This window comes from Lissotriton vulgaris, chromosome 1_1 (genome assembly GCF_964263255.1).
Source record: "Lissotriton vulgaris chromosome 1_1, aLisVul1.2, whole genome shotgun sequence".
Taxonomy (NCBI): Eukaryota; Metazoa; Chordata; class Amphibia; order Caudata; family Salamandridae; genus Lissotriton; species Lissotriton vulgaris.
In genome coordinates, this window is record NC_141685.1 from 1,066,976,040 (window position 1) to 1,066,999,347 (window position 23,308).

At 49.8% G+C, this 23,308-nt stretch overlaps 1 protein-coding gene across 2 annotated transcripts in view; it reads left to right on the forward strand.

The window, feature by feature from the left end:
- Window positions 1–13,659: 13,659 nt before the first annotated feature.
- The window catches only part of LOC147748563 (ras-related C3 botulinum toxin substrate 2-like), a 242,582-nt gene continuing 232,933 nt past the window's right edge, over window positions 13,660–23,308 (forward strand). The window contains exon 1 of one of the 2 annotated variants that reach the window (XM_086963116.1): window positions 13,660–14,138. In XM_086963116.1, coding sequence (XP_086819242.1) covers window positions 14,104–14,138 — 35 coding nt within the window. In that variant the 5' untranslated portion in view covers window positions 13,660–14,103. The remainder of the gene's footprint in view (window positions 14,139–23,308) is intronic. The other variant, XM_086963111.1, reaches the window with a different exon arrangement.

Here is a 23,308-nt window from a genome sequence, read left to right on the forward strand (position 1 = left end):
CCAATAACACTGGGATGCCTGGCTTTACCTTGGGGGTGCCCAGGAGGGGCATCTCACAGGGAGAGCCAGGAAGGATTCCACAGCGTTATACAGTGTCGGGACGCCCCGTTGCGGGGGCAGCTGTGCGCTTTACAAATGTACATTTACATTTAAAGGTGCTGTACAGCTCATCCGGGGTACAGTGTCTCTGAAGGGGGCACTACATTTATCAGTCGCTGATCCTCATCAGCTATTTCAGGAAAGTACACTTTATCATGTACTGGGGATCCAACGCCCTGCCCCTCACCCCGCTCTTCCTCACACCAGCCGCTACTGTAGGTAAGCAGAGCCCGGTTTCCTACAGGCCCCCCAAATTGTAACTTGGTAGACCGAAGAGTTAGGGGAGTAAGTTGTGGGAACAACACACTTGGTAGTCTGAGCATCCTGTCCAGGCCATGTTAGCATGGCAAGCACTTCTATGACTGTCTCACGTCCACAAGGCACAGGAGCTCTGACTCACCTTGTTTCAATTGCAGTCACCAAGCTCAGTTCAGGCAGCTTTCATGAGCCAGTGCGAGTATCCTCCCTTTGTGCAGTTTTACGTTTAGATGGGCTCCAGCTGGTGTGCAAAGGAGAGCTGTAAAGAAAAAGGAGGCCAGTGGTAAAGCTTCTTACTGTAGATCCTGGGCACTTGTAAACATTTTCCCTGGGGCCAAAAAGTATTGTCAGTGATGTAATAAAGGGCCTCATTGCGGTGGTCAGGTGTGGTGGTGTTTGGGGTTAAGATGGATGTACGATATACGTCAGAATTGGGTAGAACATGCAGAATTCTGCATAGTACATGAAAACGCCACAACATTCATTGGAGTTCCGTGAACGGGTGGAAATTGCCACATTGCGCTGCTCATGCAGATTTATAGCGCCAGGAGCTTGTTCCACGCTGAGTAATCAGTGTGAACAGCACTACGTGACGCACCAGAGATCGTTGCTTTTCGAGTTGGTTTTGCAGCCGCTAGAGTAGATTTGTTCACTGAGCTGTAGCTTTAACACCGTGAATGGTTGCGACTGACTGTGTTGCAAAAATCTTGCAGGGTGCCCTCCAGGCACCTGAACATCGCACTACGGGACCCCAATTCTACCTCGCACTCTCTAACCAACCATTGGCAAGCCGCACGCGTGAAAAATCTCAGAGTGGCCAAAACTCGTAGCAGAATTTATCACCCACCCCTAATATTGGTCTTTGTGATTGAATTGCACAACATGAACAGAGAAAACCTGGCATTCATTAATCCCAGCTTCCCCACTTTACCAAATTGTGTGATCTTAGGCAATTGTTTTATTTCATTCTCCCTTTTTAGGGCTCGGACTCCTTCCCAGTGAAACTGGGAGGAGTTTCGAGAACTAATGTTAAAGGAGAAAAAAAAGAAGAAGTATCTCCTAGGGCCTTGGTGAGAGGAATTCCACACATTCCTTAGCGTTTTCTGGCATCTGGTCAGTGATTCATCTTCCCTGTGCTGTGTATGTAGTAGCCTTGAAGTGATAGGCTGTAAGTAATGTACGCGTGCCCGATGTGGCATTTTGTGTGCGAGAACGAGCATGGCAGAGTGATTAATCTTAATTACGAGCTGTCAGAGTGCCCGTGTAATGCAAGCCAGATGATGCGAACGCGTTCACAGCGGTGAGCGCGTTCAATGTTAAATGGCGAGAGGCAGCAGGCGAGGCTCACAGAAGATGACTCATACATGCTCGTCCACACTGTAGTTCTTGTTTATTTCTTAGTCGTTTATGTTCTGCCTTAATGCATTGCGATTTAGACCGGCTTTAAAATTATATGAAAGGCCCTCCTCTCCGCCAGTAACAGCTTCCTGTTGTGTTCTCCCTAGTTTTCCGGTACGTTTGTGCTGATTTTATTTTAAAATACCTTTACATTTGTACTTTTGCCACTCACTTCTGTAACTTTGTTTGAAAAGTAAAGCGCTCTTAATAAAGGCCGTGTTCGCAACTCATAAATCACAACGAAAAGTTAAATAAAATACAGATAATGAAGTGCTTCGAAGCCTACCAGGCGAGCCGTGCTAGCGCTGCCGGTTCTTGTCCGGGCCGGGCGCTGGGACGAGCCTGACAGCTGCCCGTTATTGCAAAATGCCTGCAGTTGGCCACCTCAAGGCGCTGTCTGTCCGTCCTCGGCAGGCCATGCCTGCAAGGACGTGCCTTCGAGGCCTGAGGCCGCCCAGTGGCCCGTTTCCTGCAGCACTGCAATGCTAAAGTTGGAATGCGATTTACAATTCTTTATTCATTTATTTATTTATTTATATATTTAATGCGATTTTCTATAGCGCGAATATTACCCGAAGTTGTTAGAGCGCTTTACAAAAGAACCAGTTGCGCTACATAAGGATTTAGGATTCCAGGTACTTGGCTCACACAGGGATGTGAATTACGGCTCCAGCTGCTAATTTCACTCCGCCAGTGACGCGTGCCAGTCATCCCTGAGCGGAGGTGGAAGGCAGCTGAGCGGGCGAGGCGCCTGCTCCGAACACCTCGGCAAGATACTTAACGCATTCCAAAACGCATTCCCAAAAGCACTTTCCCACAGGACATGGAAAGCGGCCAACCATGTCTGGTCCCGAATTTATCGAAATGTCCGGACTGGGTTCGTCTAAACCTTGTGCTGGCCAGTGGGAGCACGGTACAATAATTCAATCCAGGATAAAAGGTATGGCCTAGACCGCATCTTCTCCAGAAGTCATCTTTACACCATCTATCTATGCCTTGATATTATGAGGATTGTGCGCACACTGGCTTCAGTAAGAAAGAAGGGTGTTTCAAGTCACGCGGTTTTATTCTGATGCAATTTGCATTTTCTTGCAAAAACTATGAATAATATTAGAAACTCCCTAAATGTTATGCGAGTGGCGCTTTTGCGTGAAAGCAGGAACTTTTTTGAGTATCTTGTCCGCGAGTTTAATTTGGTGGACTTTCCTTCGTGAATGCTGTGTTTACACATGAAAACAAGTTGTAAAGTCACACAGGGAAGAGATACAAATATAAAAAAATGCAAATGTACAAGTTGTAAAGTCACTCTATGTATCTCTATATACATATTGTTAAAGTCTCTTATGTAAATAAAGCGGTTTTCAGTCTCCTTGGCGAGAGTGCTCCAGAGCACCGGTTCCGGACAGGGGTGAGGCAAGCTCCAGGGGGTGAGCCGCTGAGTGAGGCTGTGCCGGTGTGTTCAACAAAGAATGAGGGTGTGCACAGGATCAAACTGTTTATTCAAGAGAGCAGCCAGGATCGGAAGGGAGGTTTCCTGGCCACATACGGCCCGGTGATTCCCCAGCGACTGCTTTGAATTTTTGATTCTTGATGATTCAACACCTCAGCAGCCTGTGCATTCACCAGCAACAGGCCCCTCCAGGATTACAAACCTGCAGTTGGGACTGCCGCCTCCATTGTAGACAGGCAAAAACGCATGAAACACTGCTGTTGAGTGCTGAGTGCTGTGTGCGGTGTGCTGGTGAGTGCTGTGTGCTGGTGAGTGCTGGTGAGTGTGGTGTGCTGGTGAGTGTGGTGTGCTGGTGAGTGCCGTGTGCTGTTGGGGGCAGAGTGCTGTTGGGGGCAGAGTGCTGTTGGGGGCAGAGTGCTGTGTGCTGTTGAGTGCAGAGTGCAGAATGCTGTTGAGCGCAGAATGCTGTTGAGCGCAGAATGCTGTTGAGCGCAGAATGCTGTCGATTGCAGAGTGCTGTTGAGTGCAGAGTGCTGTTGAGTGCAAAGTGCTGTTGAGTGCAGAGTGCAGAATGCTGTTGTGTGCAGAGTGCAGAATGCTGTTGAGTGCAGAATGCTGTTGAGTGCAGAATGCTGTTGAGTGCAGAATGCTGTTGAGTGCAGAGTGTTGTTGAGTGCAGAATGCTGTTGAGGGCAGAGTGCTGTTGAGTGCAGAGTGCAGAATGCTGTTGAGGGCAGAGTGCTGTTGAGTGCAGAGTGCAGAATGCTGTTGTGTGCAGAGTGCTGTTGAGTGCAGAGTGCTGTTGAGTGCAGAGTGCTGTTGAGTGCAGAATGCTGTTGAGGGCAGAGTGCTGTTGAGTGCAGAGTGCAGAATGCTGTTGAGGGCAGAATGCTGTTGAGGGCAGAGTGCTGTTGAGTGCAGAGTGCTGTTGAGTGCAGAGTGCTGTTGAGTGCAGAGTGCAGAATGCTGTTGAGTGCAGAATGCTGTTGAGTGCAGAATGCTGTTGAGTGCAGAGTGCTGTTGAGTGCAGAGTGCTGTTGAGTGCAGAGTGTAGAATGCTGTTGTGTGCAGAGTGCAGAATGCTGTTGAGTGCAGAATGCTGTTGAGTGCAGAATGATGTTGAGTGCAGAGTGCTGTTGAGTGCCGAGTGCTGTTGAGTGCAGAGTGCTGTTGAGTGCAGAGTGCTGTTGAGTGCAGAATGCTGTTGAGGGCAGAGTGCTGTTGAGTGCAGAGTGCAGAATGCTGTTGAGTGCAGAATGCTGTTGAGTGCAGAGTGCTGTTGAGTGCAGAGTGCTGTTGAGTGCAGAGTGCTGTTGAGTGCAGAGTGCTGTTGAGTGCAGAGTGCAGAATGCTGTTGAGTGCAGAATGCTGTTGAGTGCAGAATGCTGTTGAGTGCAGAGTGCTGTTGAGTGCAGAGTGCTGTTGAGTGCAGAATGCTGTTGAGGGCAGAGTGCTGTTGAGTGCAGAGTGCAGAGTGCTGTTGAGTGCAGAGTGCTGTTGAGTGCAGAGTGCTGTTTAGTGCAGAGTGCAGAATGCTGTTGAGTGCAGAATGCTGTTGAGTGCAGAGTGCTGTTGAGTGCAGAGTGCTGTTGAGTGCAGAGTGCTGTTGAGTGCAGAGTGCTGTTGAGTGCAGAGTGCAGAATGCTGTTGAGTGCAGAATGCTGTTGAGTGCAGAATGCTGTTGAGTGCAGAGTGATGTTGAGTGCAGAGTGCTGTTGAGTGCAGAATGCTGTTGAGGGCAGAGTGCTGTTGAGTGCAGAGTGCAGAATGCTGTTGAGGGCAGAGTGCTGTTGAGTGCAGAGTGCTGTTGAGTGCAGAGTGCAGAATGCTGTTGAGTGCAGAATGCTGTTGAGTGCAGAGTGCTGTTGAGTGCAGAGTGCTGTTGAGTGCAGAGTGTAGAATGCTGTTGTGTGCAGAGTGCAGAATGCTGTTGTGTGCAGAGTGCAGAATGCTGTTGTGTGCAGAGTGCAGAATGCTGTTGAGTGCAGAGTGCTGTTGAGTGCAGAGTGCTGTTGAGTGCAGAGTGCTGTTGAGTGCAGAGTGCAGAATGCTGTTGAGGGCAGAGTGCTGTTGAGGGCAGAGTGCAAAATACTGTTGAGTGCAGAGTGCTGTTGAGTGCAGAGTGCTGTTGAGGGCAGAGTGCTGTTGAGGGCAGAGTGCTGTTGAGGGCAGAGTGCTGTTGAGGGCAGAGTGCTGTTGAGGGCAGAGTGCTGTGTGCTGTTGAGGGCAGATTGCTGTTGAGGGCAGAGTGCTGTTGAGTGCTGTGCAAGCTTGTTACACTCACAAGGATACCACAGGCAGCTGAGGTGCAAGCTTCTCCCACTCACAAGAAGGACATCACAAGCAGCAGCGGTGCAAAATTACCTCACACACTCACAGCAGGTACTGTGCCAAGGCAGTAGCAGCAACAGAGCAAGAGTTCCTTATAAAGAACAGGCACAGCACAGAGATGCACAATGCAACAAGCTTCTCACACTCACAAGAACGACATCACAGGCAGCAGCAGTGCAAGCTTGTTACACTCACAAGGAGACCACAGGCAGTAGAGGTGCCAGCTTCTCCCACTCACAAGAAGGACAACACAGGCAGTAACGGTGCAATATTCTCACACTCACAATGAAATCACTGGCAGTACACACCACATGAACACACTCCATAACACATAGCAACAATACATTGCCATTTACAATGCCATTAGCTCAAACTCAAATAAATCCGAGCCCGATTACATTTCTAATGCTTGTTCTTTATTATCATATATGAAGACCTTTAAATAAATAACTTGAGGATGTGTGCTGTCCAAAACTTCTCCTATGTCTGATTTAATAAATATAAAGTTCATTTATAAAAGGAACCTAGGCCACCTAATGAGTACACATAACAACTGACTTGCCTCTTTAGTTGACTATTGGCAATGTTGTCAGGGTGGGTAAGAATTCATTTTTCTAAATTCACGCTTGAAAACTATCACTTTTAAAATAGTACTTCTCAATGCACTGATATAATCTGAGGAAAAGGTTCTGTATGTTAAGAGACTTTATCATATTTTTACACTTTTGCTGCAAGATATCTTTAACCCCTTGTATGCGTCGGACCGCTCGCGGCCGTCCGACGTCACGGTGGGTGTGTGTACCGGCCAGGAGCCATCCGATCTGCGCACACGTGGAATTTTCCCGCACCGCAGGGAAATTCCGGCTGCGGTCAAAGAGTTAAAATGTAAGGTGTTCCTAAAGTTAACTGGTGCAGGAGTCTATAGTTACTTCCTTTATTTAACGCCAATTAAATGCTTGCCTGCTTATTTAAAGTCTTTTTGCTAGTGCTTAGTGGAATTAACAGCAGCTCAGTGCTGGTGTTGACCTGGAGGTCAAATCTAAAGGTCAAGAGGGCCATATCAATGCCGTAGAATCAAAAGTTGTGAGTTCTGCTTTCTTCTCCCCACTCGACCCGAATTTGTGATCTTGGACATATCACATTACCACCTCATTGCCCCTCTCGCTTACCCATTCAATCAATCAATACATTTTTAGAGCGCGCTGCTCACCCGTAGGGGTCTCAAGGTGCAGGGGGATAAGGGGGGGGGGGGGGTGAGTGCCATCTACTGCTCGAAGAGCCAGGTCTTGAGGTGTTTCCTGAATGTGAGGTGGTCCTGGGTCAGTCGTAGGTGGGCGGGGAGGAAGTTCCACGTCTTGGCCGCCAGGTAGGAGAATGATCTTCCTCTGGCGGTGGTTCTGCGGATCTGTGGGAAGGTGGCGAGGGCGAGGCTGGCGGAGCGGAGTTTGCGTGTTGAGGTGTAGAACATGGGGCGGTTGTTGAGGTATTCGGGACCTATGTCGTGGAGCGCTTTGTGTGCGTGGGTGAGGAGCCTGAAAGTGATCCTTTTGTTGACGGGGAGCCAGTGCAGGTCTCTCAGGTGGGCTGATATGTGGCTGTGGCGGGGGATGTCGAGGATGAGTCGTGTGGATGCGTTTTGTATGCGTTGGAGTCTTCTGAAGTTAGACTGTGGTTCCTGCGTATAGGGTGTTTCCGTAGTCTAGTCAGCTGGTGATGAGGGCCTGGGTGACCATCTTTCTAGTTCCGGTAGGGATCCACCGTAAGATCCTGCGGACCATGCGCAGGGTGTTTAAGCATGATGATGAGATGGCGTTGACTTGCTTGGTCATTATGAGAGAGGAGTCCAGGATGAATCCCAGGTTGCGTGCGTGGTCAGTGGGTGTCGGTGCGGTGCCCAGTGCTGTGGGCCACCAGGAGTCGCCCCAAGTGGATGGGGATGGTCCGAGGATGAGGACTAAGCATGGGCGGAAAATCCGTTTCGCTCGCGGATTTTGCGGATTTTCAGTAAATTCGCAATCCGCGAGATTCGCGAATCTCCCGCAAAATCCGCAAATCCGCGAGCAGCGGATTTTGCTCGCACTGCTCGCACTGTTCGCGTGAGTTCGCAGCTTCCCAGTACAACTTCGCGCCCCGCGAATAAGTGCAAAATTGCAGAAATACGATCTTAGCAAAACTGAAACTACTTACCAGGTTCAAAAGTTCAGGCTCATCATTAGTAGCCATTTCCTGTAGTGCTTCCTGAGGGGCCCCTCCAGAGTTCAGTTGCCAGTTGCAACTATTATGTGACCCTGCTCTGAACCTCAGAATAGTTACACATATACCACAAAGGTCCTGAATTACAGCTAAGGGAGACAAGCAGGAGCCAGGCTGGAGGTTCAAATCCATTAATCAGCCCCTAATTCATTATTGTCAGTTGGGGCAGGGCAGGTGTTGTAACTAATTTTGCAACAATGAAAGCACTTAGCAAGTTCAAAAGATCACTAATCAGGAAGCACTAAGGAAGCAGGTGCCAGCTAAAAAAATATTCTGTGACACATTAATCAGCCCCAAATTAATTCAGGTCACTTGAGGCAGGGAAGGTGTGCTTGCGTTGCCACAATAATGTACACTGACTGGACAACCAGAGGGTGCTGTGATGAAACAGAGGGTGGCATGGGTAGGCCAGAGGGTGGCATGAGTAGTCAGAGAGTGGCAGTGGTGACAGAGAGTGGCAGTGATGAAGAAGAGTGTCCCAAACAGGCTGGACACGTAGAAAACAACAAGTTCGCGAAACTTGCGACCCGACAGGTAAGTTCGCAATTTGCGACATTGTACAAAACCCTCGCGAACTGGCAGAAACCCGCACAAACACACAAAAAAAAATCCGCAAATTCGCGAGAATTCGCGGATTTTGCGGATTGCGAGTTCGCAAATCCGCAAAATTCGCGAACGCGAAATTCGCAAAATTCGCCCATGCTTAATGAGGACCTCCGTCTTGTCTGAGTTCAGTTTCGGACAGCAGAGTTTCATCCATTCAGTGACGTTTTTCATTCCTTCCTGGAGGTTGAGTTTGGTGGTGGCTGGGTCTTTGGTGAGGTAGAGTATCAGCTGGGTGTCGTCGGCTTATGAGATGATGTTGAGGTTGTGTTTGCAAGCAATGGTGGCGAGGGGGCTCATGTAGATAATGAAGATGGTTGGGCTGAGCGATGAGCCTTGGGGTACGCCACAGAGGATCTCGGTGGCCGCGGAGTGGAAGGGAGGGAGGCGGACTCTCTGGGTTCTGTCGGAGAGGAACAAGGTGATCCAGTCCAGGGCCATGCCTTGGATCCCGGCGTTGTGTAGGCAGGATATTAGGGTACGATGGCAAACTGTATAAGAAGGCGGCTGAGAAGTCTAGGAGGATGAGGGCGGTTGTTTCCCCATTGTCAAGTAGGGTCCTGATGTCGTCGGTGCCTGCGATGAGGGCGGTCTCGGTGCTGTGGTTGGCTCGAAATCCGGACTGGGATGGGTCGAGGGATCCATTGGCCTCGAGGAAGGCGGTCAGCTGTTTATTGACGATCTTCTCAATAACTTTTGCAGTGAAGGGAAGAAGAGAGATGGGGCAGAAGTTTTTGAGGTCTTTAGGGTCCGCTGTGGGTTTCTTCAGTTGGGCGTTTATTTCTGCATACTTCCAGCTCTATGGGAAGGTGGCGGATGCGAGGGAGTTGTTTATGACGTTCTGTAGGTGGGGAGCGATGGTGGTGTCGGCTTTGTTGAAGATGTGGTGAGGGCATGGGTCGGAGGGAGAGCCGGAGTGGATGGTGTTCATAGCGTGGGCGATGTCTTCGGTGCTGATGGGAGTCCAAGCGCTGAGGGTGGTTGTAGGGGGCGTTGGTTCGGTGGCTGGGGGAGGAGTCTGGGTGCTGAAGCGATCTTGCGGTGAAAGAACGTGGCGAGGGAGTTGCAGAGGTCTTGCGATGGTGTGATGTTGTTGCTGCTGGCGCTGGGATTGAAGAGTTCTTTTACGATGCTGAAGAGTTCCTTGATGTTGTGTGAGTTGTTGTCCAGACGTTCTTTGAACGATGTCTTTTTGGTGGTGCGGATCAGCTGGTGGTGTTTTCGGGTGGCATTCTTGAGGGCTGTCATGTTTTCTGTCGTCTGTTCGCGGCGCCAGGCTGCCTCGAGGGTTCGGCAGGATTTCTTTGATTCTTTGAGGTCGTCGTTGAACAATGTTGTTTTTCTGTTGTCGGGCTTGCCTGGGGGGTTCTTCAGTAGTGCAAGGGCGTCGGCGCAGTTGACGATCCACTGTGTGTGCGTCGTTGGTGACAGTAGTGTTGATTGGTGGGTTCTGGATCAGTGATGTGGTTAGCTGGTCTGTGGTGACTTTGCTCCCGCATCTGCGGGGGATCTTTTGCAGGCGATGGTGGGATATGGTCTTCTTAAAGGTGAAGTGAATGCAGCTGTGGTCGTCCAGTGTAGTCCGGTGGAGTGGCTGAAGGTAACGTGGCTGCTGGCGGAGAAGATGGGGTCAAGCGTGTGGCCGGCGTAGTGGGTGGGGGTGTTCACCAGTTGCTTGAGTCCGAGGTTGGCGAGGTTGTCGAGCAGGGTGGTTGTGTTTTTGTCATTGTTGTTCTCCAGGTGGAAGTTCAGAAATAAGAAGCCACGCCCTTCTCTACTGTTTGTTCAAAAACACTCTGTATGCTTTTGAATAGCTGGCCTGGAATACTGCAAGGGAGGAAGGAAGGCCCCCTCGCTTTCCTTAATTACTTAGTTGAGATGTACAAAGCTAAAATGTCACCAGGACAACTCAGCCTTGTATACTTCAAAGAACAAAACTTTTAATTTCAAGAACTCGCAAAGCTATGGTGAAGATTTGCCACTGTTACTATATATAAGCCAGTATTTTTTAACCAAAAACATTGTCCAGCTCTATTTCCTGTGCAATTCTATAGTGATTCACAAATATGGTTGGAGAACCCAGGTGGCCCTTCTGCATATCTCTGATGTACAGTCAACCTGCATTTCTGCAATAGAAGTTGATATTTCAAGGGCAGATCTCCCCTTCACATCCTCTGGGATTGACTGGTTTGGAGCCATAAAGACCTGAGTGATGAGTGACCTTACCCAATGACTTAAGGAAGGTACAGTTGACTTATATCCCCTTCTTGCAGGACTAAGATTTACAAATAAGGATTTGGAAACGCTAAAAGAAGCTAGTCTCCCAAGATAAACAGGAGTACTCTCTTTAACATCAAGACTGTTGGGATTCTTTTTCTCCTGTCTGAGGAGAAGTGAAAAGCTATGGAAGGGTGACCTCTTCTTCCTCATGGCAGGGGGAATTAACTTTCGGTACAAGAGAAGGAAAAAGGATGAAGGATCACTCTATCCTCAAAATATCGAAAGGGTGTCTGTAAAACAGAACTCCCAGTTCCCCCAGAGATCTGGCTGAAGTAATTGAGACCAAAAAGAATGTCTTCAAAAGTCATGGTCTTAAAATGTGTCAACTCCAAGGGTTTTTAAAGTGGGGAATTTTAATTAATCTAAAACTAGAACTAGATCTCAAGAAGGAAACTGGTGAGGGGCTGCTGGATGGATATTGGACAACTCAGGGAAGGCTATATTAATCAGACCCTTGGGGCCAATAAGATTTCCCCCTGATACCCTGAACGCTCTGATAAAAGTTCATTTGATGCTTAAGGTGGAAATCTTTGAGCCCAGAAAAGCTTAATTTTTCAGAAATGACATGACCTGAAAAAAATAAGCAGTAGAGACTAGAGAGATCAAATTGTCTCAAACTACACCCTTTAATGAAAGAGACCCAATATCTAGATCAAGCTTTTAGAATGGATGTCTGTAGGAAAGTGCCCTTTTTTGCATGGTTACTCCCCCACTTTTTTTGCCTAACAATATGCTAACTGACTTGATGTGCCCTGGGTCCCTGCTAATCAGGTCCCCAGGGCCGGTTCTCTTTCCAAAAAAGTGTATCTTTGTACCCACAATTGGCACATACCGGGCCACAGGTAAACCCCTAGTAAAAGGTACCAGGAGTACCAAGGGTACTGTGACTAGGGAAGACCTCTAAGCGCTGCAGCACCTATTGTGTCCCCCTTAAAGACCCTTTACCTTAACACCCACACACTGCCATTGCAGGCAGCGTGTTCTGGTGCAGAGAAAAGTGAAAATCCGACATGGCACACATACCTGTGTGAACTCAACCTATAGCAAGTGTCATTAGTCACTTGTAGCCTGGCAGCACAGCAACAAATCTATCAGACAATCTTCACTCCCAATAAATGTATGTTACTGAAAAGAAATGTGTTTGTTTTTAATGCTCTTCAAGTTTAATATGGCATGGTGTCTATCCAGTCATATGAGTCACTATACAATGAATATTCTCAAGAAGTCATACATTTATACTTGATACAATAAGCATAGGAATCTTCAAGGAAAACAAAAAATTACCTATTTAACAAATAAATTCACTTTCATAGCTATATAATGAATGCCCAATGCATTTCGGGATTGATATCCCTCCTTCAGGGGCCAAGCAAGATGACTCACATATGAGTATAGCCCTTCTTCCTCTCTGTATTTACCTTCCAAGTGAACACGATCTTTAACCCTTTCGATGCTGATGACGAGCTCAGCTCGTCATCACCCACGGGTGTCGTGTGCTGATGACGAGCTGAGCTCGTCATGGAAACAGCAAAATGGCAATTTGCAGCACAGGAGGGGGAAAACGCCTAGCAGCCAAGAGGCTAAGATGGTTCCTGGTGGAACACATATATATATATATATATATATATATATATATTCAAGGTATGGGAAAGCAAAAATCGGGTTAGGCCAGAAATAGAAGTATGGCTTTAGTCCTACTCTTATATCTGGCATGTCCCGGTTTTCCCCTCTCAACATCTGGTCACCCTACATTCAGCACTTTGAGGCGACCTTAGGGTGACAGAGAGCTATCCAAGCTTCCAACATGGTGTAACATCAAGGCACGAGGCAGTGGTAAATGTGGGTACCCAGCGTCTACCCACTATTTTCACAGGATGGACGCTGTCCACCCTGCTAAGAAGTACGGCCCCACAGAAATATGTTGAACTTGTCCCAATCTCATTTTAAGACACCAAGACACGTTCATCAGCTCCTGCACGTTTTCTGATTTCGATTTCCAGCAGCAATGTGCAGGCAGCGAGCCATCAGGCCTCCTTTTGATCGAGTATGGGACTGGAGGAATCCTGGAACCTCACAAATGCAAATGCACCAGCAAGGAAACAAAAGCACACAGCTTGTTCTCTCTTCACAGGTACTTAAGAGATGCATGCATTTTACGTTGTTGTATATGAGTGCATGTACTGTAAGAATGTCAGATGGGTTGTTCTGTCTCAGTATTTAGACAAATAACAATTTAAATAGCACTATTACATTTCTTTTATAGCGCTAAATATCCCAATGCAGAATGTTAGAGCGCTTTACATAACATACACATTATCCATTCCAAATATATCATGTAAGTGTGTAAATTAATTCAAGATGTGTTAAATGAGTCAGTCAGGGTTACAAGTTGTAGGAGTCAAATACCCTTCATAGCTCTCTGTGGTCTACTAGAAGGATTACACTGTATTAACTGCAAGTAACAAAAGGATCACTGTGTTCAAAGCAGTAATCCGCTTACGGTAAGGGACTTACCTATCTACATAAAATACAAATGTTTGATCTTATTTACATGATATGCTTTGCAGGAGACAACTTTTTTTAAACATATTTTATTGCATTTTCAGTTTCCATATGTTATAACATACACCTATCAGAGCATCACTTCCAGTGAGGTCACTTCATGTGATGCCAAGTGGAATGTCACGCGTCATGATATCATGTGCTTTGATGTCACGCGTCATGTCACTTAACTACTACCTAACTTGGTCCGCCCCCACCCCCACTTCTTTTGTTAGGACTTGTGCCCTGTGTATCATTACGTTTATTTTTATTTACTTATAAAACGCTCAGAGGATACGCGTGGTCCACCTCTCGACTGTGGGATGGTACAAGCTGTTCCAGAGGAGACAGTCACTTAAGAATGATCTCGCTCCGAGGACCTGTTGTGGAAAGTTTGTAAGCCGTTGCAGGGTGTGAGTGAGTGACTACCGCCCTCCCCGCCCGGCACACAGGAGGCGAGGAGGAAGTGTAGAAAGCAGAAGTTACAATCTTTGTTGAGGGAGGAGGAGTCGCTGCACTGATAGGAGCCAGCCCGGGGAGCTAGCGGGGTAGAGGCGCGTTTACCACCCGCGGAACGGACGGCTGCGGGGCTGTCTGTCTAACCTGCCTGTCTGACTGCCGGCGTACCATTAGCCTATTCCCCTGTTTTAAACTCTCTGATTGTCAGCCTGTCTTCCTGGTACCCATCGTTCTTTCACCCTATCTCTTATCAACCTGTCTGTTTCCCTTTGCCACCCTGTTTGTCTGACTCTGAGTGCTGTCTCTTGGTGTTTCTGTCTAACCAACAAACCAACCCGCCTCTAGCAGTCTATTAACCTGTCCCTCAGGTGCGCCTCTCTTCCCGTGGCCCCTCAAACGCGGGGTCTCGTCTGCTCCAATCCCGCAGAAAGATGCAGGCCATAAAGTGTGTGGTGGTCGGAGACGGGTGAGTGACCTTGAACATGTCGATCACATTGTGTGCTGTGGTTTTTGGTGTTTTTGTAATGTTAACAGGTCAACTTTTGGCGGGCACTGCCAGTACTGTTCGGTGCAGGGGGGCGGGGAGGGAGCTCGGTGCTGGGGAAGGGTGGGCATGGAAGTCCGCTTCACAGCTGCAGCAGTGGGAGGCTCTTGAAGCAATGCAGTGCTCTGTCGGTTCTCCGGGCCCCAACTGTGTGAGATTCATCTGCCGTTAGTTGTGACACAATATCAGCAGTTTGAGCTTCTTCCAGTAAAGCACTGCGCGTGCCACGACTACGGCACTGTGGGCTTCCTGCCGCAGAAGGCACCAGCAGCGCGAGCTTCCGCTGCCAGCAGCCCGCCAGTACCACACCTCAGCAGCGCGAGCTTCCTCCAGCAGAGTCCTTTCAGTGATATAAGGCACCACCAGTGCGTGTTTCCTCTGCTAATGTCCTATCAGTACAATAATACCTCAGCAGCGCGAGTTTCCGCCAGCAGAGTCCTTTCAGTGATATAAGGCACCATCAGTGCCCCCCCAATTAATGCTCCTTTGTTAGCATCCTTCCTTCTCCAGGGATTCCCTCCCTAACACCTTTTAACAGTATCCCCTCGTCTCCTTAACCACGCCCTCTCACGTGCATTTCTGCATGCAGCTCTTTGATGGCAGGCAATAGTTCACTGTTCAATATTATGATTTTAACTTATAAACTGCAAGTAACAAAATACTCTCTTATTACAAAAACAGAAACCCACTGTGCTATTTACGTTTTATGCACGTTGGGATCTGCATGGTGCATGTACTTTGCAGCTTAAACCCTCTGCACTGTCTTATGATGAGTCAAAACTTTCAGCAAACAAAAATCTATCTCTCTCTCGAGCAGCTCCATTACTCCGATAGTGCCTCTTCAGTCCGGAGAGTACAGCAGTGTGAGATTACTCGTAATGTGCAACTGGAATTATGCGGCAGCGGAGAAAGTCCAGTGCTCCATTTGAGCCGGTGGTTTCCAGTGCTCAGCACTGGCTTTTAATTGGCAACACTGGTCTTGTGACAGTCTGTCACAAGGTGGCGGTGTTTGGCTAATTTAGAGACACCACAGCAGCAGTTGATTTTAATTCAACATGCATAAAAAATGACTAGTACCTGCCGTCCAAGCCATTCTTCCAGCTTTGGCGGCCAGAAATAGTCTAAATTGTCACACTTTTAGGAGTGTAATGGTTAGTAGTTGTGTTGTTACTATCATTGGCAGCATGGCAGGGGCAATGTGTGGTGCAAACTGCAGAGGCCTCCTCATGCTAGCCCTGGCACTTATTTTTTACAAATTAAGTACTGGGAGAAGGACATTATGTGTCAGGTTACCTAAATTATGAGGCAAGAAAAAAATATTATGTGATTTAATGCGGCACATTGTATGGCAACATTTCCTCATTATTTTGCAGTTTCAGCAAAGCTTCAGAAGATTGCAAGTCATTAGTATCAATTTAACACCTAAATGCAGCAATCAGCAGAAGAAAGGTGGCATGTGTGTGCTAAAGGGTCTGTCACTGTTCAGCAACAGTTGTGGCAGCGTTTTTGATGACTTTCAAATTGTTTGAGTTAGAAACACTAGAAGGTGCAACTCATGCAGAAGATGATGTATCACGTGCAAGTGCAACAAGTTGTTAATTATGCATAAGATGCGGACGTGGCCAAGCAACATGGCCGACAGGACGGGAGTCCTAAGGCTCCCGGACGGCCTGGTGCATTATCCTGATAATATCCTGCACAGAGAGCATTTGGGTGACTTCCAACTGCTGAGGTGGCTCCCGATGCTTTGGGGGCCCTGCAGGAGAACCTGGGGCCCTGGAGGTGCGTCTTAGATGTGGGAACCTCTGCAGTGGGCCGCCCAGACTAAAATAGACTGCGCAAGGCCGCGCGGCCTGACAGGAGCCGGACGAGGCCTGCAGGCATCAGGGGAGGCCCGGACGAGGAGAGGCCCGGATTCGGGCAGCTGTCCCGATCGGATATATGGGCCCTGTAGCTGCCTGCTGCTGCATCCCGTGCCGGTGCCTAGAGCAGCCGCGGCTGGTGGTGGGAGTACCTGCCGGGCGGTGACGTGGGGAGGAGGAGGGGCAGGGTGGGGGTCGTAATGTAGGGATTACGGAGTTTAACAGGTAAGTAAACATATAAATAAAATGAATTTCGTTGCGAAACACTGCATCGCATTTGGTGATGCAGTGCACGCAACAAAATTCTTTTTATTTATTTATATGTTTACTTACCTGTTACACTCCGTAATCCATACATTACTACACCCCATCCTGCCCCTCCACTCCCCAGGTCACCGTCCGGCAGGTACTCCCACCACCGGCCGCGGCTGGCCTAGAGAGGTAGAAGCCTCCTGAGCCTGCCCGGCACGGGGTCTCTACAGCCCTGATGGGATCAAGAGAGCCTGCAGCAGAGCCAGAGACAAGTGTACTGAGCCTGGGGCTGCACCATAACTGCCGCCGCTGGGTTTAGAGGGGCGATACTACTGGAGACCTGCAGCTCGGACAGGGTCCAGGATATCGACGGCATTGGGATTGCGTTGCGGCAGAGGAGGAGAGGCCTGTTAACCCCGTGAGCTCCTGCCCCGGGACTGCCGGCAACCCTTGTGGGGGGAGCACGTCAAGGTGAGCAACCGGGGACCGCGGCTAGGAATCGTGGGACCCCTCGTCCGGGATGAACCGCACCTGGGGAGAAGTGTTCGGCCCTGTTTGAGGAGCATGTTATGAGCTTGGGAGCCCTGCTGTGGACCTTCTGGTGGGCTTCCCCTGCAGTCGGAGGGAGGCAGAGGAGCCATGACGGGAGCTGCGGGGGACCCTGAATTAAAAGTGCGGGGGTACCCCGAAGAGGATTGGTGCAAGGGAGGGCCTGACCTGTTGAGCCACCTTCGCCCTGACCGGGCCTGAGGCCTGCGCCGCGCCTGGGTGTGACGCGCCCAGGCTGAACCATAGGGCTGGATTAAGTTTGCGGGCGGGCTCCTTCTGAGGTACAAGCGTGAAGGAGAAGCTGGGAGGAAAGCCCTGGGGGCCTTGTTCTGAGAACACACAGGGATCGTGAGATGCACTGAAGCCAAGGAGGGTCCTCCCTGCCGGAGCGCCTCAATCTTGACCGGGCCTGGGACTGGGAGGCCCACATGGCAGCGGCGCCAAGGGATTCATCCATGAGAGGCCCTCATTGGGGGAATGCCGCCCAGTGAACAGTTGCGCAGGCAAGTTGAGCCACAGATTGAGGCGAGATTCCACACACCAGCAAATCTGGCCTGGTACACTTCATGATCTTCAACGGACCTTGCTTCTGGGCATTGGAAGGCCACCATAGCGAGGGCACAGGAGCCTGGGGAGTGACAGGGGTCAGTCTCATCCCACCGGTTTTGTGAGGCGCGGAGAGCCAAGTAAGCCGATAGAAAGCTGGGTGACGTCCCGGTTGCCCCCCTGTGGGCAGGAAGAGACAAAGACTCAAGGTCAGGAGTTTCATGAAGGGGGGAACGACCTAAGAAAAGCATTTGAATATACCAGGGGCCTGCAAAATGGGGAAGGACAAGCCCGACGGCAAGTCCAACCGCAACACGATCACCCAGTACACCACCCAGCGCCTCCCTACGCAATGAATTACAAGGCAGTCTGGACCCAATGGAGACAGTGAAGCTGTTAGCGAGCTTTCTCGAGCGGTGATTCAGAGGTCCAGAAATGCCCTGGAGAAGCAGATCGAGACTGTATCAATAGACGTGATTCTACTCAGGGCAGACTTATGAAAGGTCGCGGATAAAGTATCTACAGTGGAAGGCGACATTGTACAGCTCCAAGGCGAGGTGGCGGCCCTAAAGCAACAGGTGACACAGTTGACCAACACCACAGGGGCACGGGAACATCGAGCCGAGGAGGTGGAGGGCCGGGCCTGATGCAGCAACATCAGTGTCCTGGGGATCCTGGAACATGCTGAGGAGGGCAAAACTGAACACTTCCTAGAACACTGGATATGCACCAAGCTGTGCCCCAGGGGCTCTCGGAGGTGATTGTGGTGGAAAGGGCGCACAGGGCGTTGGTCCCCCCGCTGTCCCCGGGGGCCCCTCCCAGGGCCATAATTGCTAAAATCCTAAATTATTGGGATAGAGACTGAATCCTTGGGGCTGCCCTGGAGGCCTCGGACTTAACCTACGACAACAGCAACGTTTCGGTATACCCCGATTACACCACACAGGTCCAGGTGCAGAGGAAATAGTTCCTTGGAGTGAAACAGAAGCTTCAGGATTTGCACCAACAATATATATGTTGCTTTACCCCGCCAAACTGAATATGATCTTGCAAGGGAAGGCTCACTTCTTTGAGTCCCCCAAGGAAGTTGTTGGAAATTCGAGGGGATGCCCCCCCGGGAGCAGAGGAGACCCCAAACAGAATGGGGATCCAGGGCACTCAGGTCTCGTAGGGGCCGGCACAGGAACCGCCCAATGGAGAGCGGCCCGCCAGTGTGACAGAGAATTATGGTGGGCGACGATGGAACCATGCAGGTGGAGTCCCCGGGCAACTCCCCACCACAGATTTTGGTGGGGATCTGGAATCGGAACTGGTACCTGATATCCTACTCCAAACAAACTAAGTGATTCCCGAGACTGTCAGGGACTCAGCACTATCTCCCCCGGAATTGGGTTGATTGTCATGTCTTAATACACTGGGACTTCCGGACAGTAGGCAAACATTTAAAGCATACATAAGGCATACTCAGTTGCACAGGCAGAAGGGGGGTGAGGGGGCACCTCGGGGACGGGTGGGGTAGGGGTTTGGGATTCAGCAGGTATCCTGTAGGCACAGAGGGATGCACAGGGAGGCCGCTGACCTGGGATGGCTAGGTCTACCCTAGGTTGGAGGCCGCGTAATCCGCATACTGATGCTAGTGGTTGGGCAAAGCCGGGAGCCTGAAATTGTTCGGGGGAAGTTCTACGGCCCCTGTTGGGGTGATGGGACAGCTGTGCACATCCTGGCACAAGCATGGGGTGAGCATACACGCATGCACTGTTGCAGCTCATTTGCCCGTGGGTGGGGGGGTGTTATTGGGGGTTATTTACATCATGTGTTTATATGTTAGGTAAACAGCATACAGTAGGTAGGCCAACAACGCGTGAGAGGGAGCAGGGGCACACCAACACAGTACATCATAGGGACAATGGGGACTAAGATTATGAGCTGGAATGCAAGAGGGTTGGGCACATGCACAAAGCGTTATAGGGTCCTTTCATTTATCCGGCAGCACCACGTTTCGGTGGCATGTCTGCAGGAAACCTACCACGAGGAAGCAGGAGCCCAGAGGCTGGCTAAAAAATAGAGGGGACAGATTTTTCACTTATCATACTCTTCCTACGCCAGGGGGGTGCTAGTGTGGGTGGCCCCGGGGATTCAGTTTGTCTTGCAATACATGGAGGTGGACATTATTGGGAGATACCTTCTCCTGAGAGCCAAAATAGATGGGAGGGAAGTAGCAATACTAAATACATATGCCCCAAATGTAGACAACCCAGACTTTTTCCAAGCCCTTCAGGAAGTCTTGGTTTCGGAATTAGAGGTGCCTCTTATATGGGTGGGTGATTTCAATTGTGTGCTAGACCCCGAGATTGATAGGTGCCCACCTCTTAGAGGGACAAAGCCACGGATGACGGAGAAACTCAGAGAGGTCATGGGGAACTTAGGGGCACAGGACGTTTAGCTACAAAGACACCCTACCCAGAAGTTGTACACTTGCTACTCCCCCACACATAACACTCACAGCAGATTGGACAGGGTGCTGGTAGCGAACCCGGAATCCGATATGTCCATTGAAGTGACCCATCAGCCCAAGTTCCTCTCAGACCACTCCCCGATTGCCTGCACTGCCGGATGGGGGTCTCAGGCCCGACACCCGAGGTACTGGAGTTTGCAGTCGGAGGTACTGGATGATCCGCTAGGTAAACAACACATTGAGGGAGCACTGACTGACTACATCACACTGAACTGGGAGGGGGCAGCTTTGCCTAGGACCTCAAAATGGGAGGCCCTAAAAGCTGTGGTGAGAGGAGCCTGCCTTAGCTTGACTTGTGGGGTTCGCAAGCAACTCCAGCGGGACCTGAGGGAAGAGGAGGCTGTCTTGCTAGCACAGACCCGGGGCCACTTGAATCCTTTAGTGGGGATTGGGGAATGGGAAGTACGGACACGCATATACGATATCTGGGACCGGCTAGACAAATATACTTTTAGCCAATACCAACATCGCTTACACAGGGAGGGGGACAAATCAGGCTGCTTACTAGAATGGATCCTCATAAGAGAGCAAATCCCCGACCCAATAGTGGCGCTGCGCATGCCTACAGGCATAATGGTCCACCCTGAGGCAGAGATACTGCAGGCCGTCCGGTCTCATCTTCAGTCAGTCTATACGGCGGATTCGACGGTGAGTGAGGGAGCTTATCTTCCCTACCTACAGACCATAACCATGAAGACACTCCCTGAGCAGGCTAGGAAGAACTTACACGTTCCGCTATCCATCGAGGAAGTACAGTCTGCACTTCAGCAGCTTCCGGGAGCTAAGTCCCCGGGTGGCGACGGTTCCCCCCAGAGCTTTATCAGACTTTTTGCAGGCACCTTGTCCTGAGCCCCCCTACAGGTGTATGAAGAGGCCTTTGAGAAGGGTATCCTCCCACCTAGCATGAGACAGGGCCAAATATGCATGATCCTGAAGCCGGGATGGGACAGTCGTGAACCCTCATCATACCGTCCAATCACAATGATAAATACGGACACAAAAATATTGTGTAAACTGTTAGCTTCCCATCTGGGTCCACACATGCCTCACCTCGTACATGAGGTCCAATGCGGGTTCATATCGGGACGCAACACAGCAATGAACCTACACCAACTAACCCACATTATGCATAAAGTAAGAGACCGAGCGGAAGAGCTGCTTCTCGTGTCTATAGACCTGGCTAAGGCCTTCGACATGGTAGACTTGGGGTACCTCTTGGAAGTCCTCTTTGCCTTGGGGATGGGCTCTAAATTCCACCGGTAGGTCCACACATTGTACAATGAACCGCGTGCTCGGGTGAGACTGGGGGGGGGGCAAGCTCTGATGAGTGGGTGCTGGGATGAGACGCCTGCCAGTGGTGCCTGCCCTCGCCCCTATTAATCACTTTAGCTATTGAACCGCTGGTGGTGCAGGTAAGAGCAGAATTTGACCAGTGGGGTGTCCGGGTGGGAGACAAAAATCATTTTATCTCTTTATACGCAGATAATGCGCTCTTTTATTTGGCATGCCCCCGGGTAGCCATCCCCGAATTGCTGCGTAAACTGGATAGGTTTGGAGAGATCTCTGGACTAAGACTCGACCGCAACAAATCATTGATCTTTCCTTTGGCAGACATGTCTGCGGTTCCTCTGGGGGACCTCCCAGACTTAGGGCTTAGATGGGAACGGGTACGTTTTAGGTATCTATGGTCCAGACCACGTTGACTGATGCTCAGGCAATAACCCTGAACCTCGACAAGACGTTCACGACCCTGCAGTGTTTGGTGAAGTTCTAGAACACCCTTCTGTTGTCCCTAATGGAAAGGCTAGTTATTTTAAATATGGTAACACTCCCTAGGTGCCTTTATGCGCTCCAGAACTCGCTATCCCCGAACCCGACGGGAGTATTCAAGCAACTGAACACAATCCTGACCTCACTACAGTGGTCGGGAAGAGGAGTAGAGTAGCCCTTAACATTCTGACAAGTAGCTATGAGGGGGGGATAGGAAGCCACATGATTTGATTTATACCACTATTCCGCCCAAGTACAGCATGCAGGGCATTGGCTGGTGGAAGGGGACAATGGATGGTTGTCATTACTACGCGGTTTCTACACTGCGCTACCATTACAACGCAGGTATCACAACACAAGTCGTTACAACGTCTTGCGCTGTAGGTGCTGGACTTAGGAATAGTATGATTTACTATTCCAACTCCAGCCTACGCAACAGTAGGGAAGGTGTTGGAATAGTAAATCTACTATTCGTTAGACTCTAGCGCTATCCAGCGCAAGTTGTTGTAACGACTTGCGTTGTTATTCCTGCGTTGTAATGGTAGCGCGGTGTACAAACCGCGTAGTAATGGATGTTCCCCGGGGACAATTGGGAAAAGCAACTGTTGGTGGGTTACGCTGACCCGGTGGCCCTCCAGATAGCGCTGATGAAGGGTAGGGAGTGGAGGGAGATTTCCCCTATGTAGTGCGACATATGGTAAGTATTTGGCAGCGGTTTGTGGAGAAGGTGCTATGTAGAGCGCCATTCCATAGAGAGCTGCCGTTCTGGATCCTTGCCCCCATCAGATGGGAACACACATGTCATTTCAGGCCTGGAGGGATGGCGGCTGTGAGGTCCTTGCAGACCTATTTCCGAATGAGACTTTTATAACATACGAACAGGCAAGTGAGAGTTTTGCCCTTGGGCAGGGTCATTATTTGCAATATAGGGGAACCCAGGAAGTAGATAAGGTCACCTGGCTACAATACCCGTACATCCCCCAACTGACACATACCTTAGATGTTCTGCTCACATGCGGAACAGGTTGCAGGATGATATCCCTCCTTTACAAAGCCATGAAGCAGGACTCTACTGCTCTGACACCACCATCAAGGGCTGCCTGGGAGAGACACCTCAACACACAACTAGACGAAGGGCTTGCGCGACCATTAGCCATTTCATGCATACAGTCTCCTGTAAAGCTGGGTTCTAACTGATACATTACAATTTTGTACACTGTGCTTACCTTACACTGGTGAAGTTAAGACGCATCTCCCACAACAAGGATGTTAAATGCCCTAGGTGCACTGCGGAAAACGCAGACTTTATCCACCTGGTGTGGGAATGCCCCGTGGTCAGACAGTTCTGATGGGCTACACACATTCACAGGTCTTCTGCTAAGGGAGGAACCATTACAATGCCTACTGGCCTAAAAAACGGAAACTGTCCTATAAATTACTGCAATTGATGCTAGTTTTGGCCAGACAAGTGGGGGCCATATCGTGGATGGGGCAGAAAGGCCCAGAGGTAACGGTGTGGCTCAGGGATATCAAGGAGTGGGCGTTAGCTGAGGAAATGCACATGAAGCTCACATGCAAGGATGAAGGGCTACAGGCAG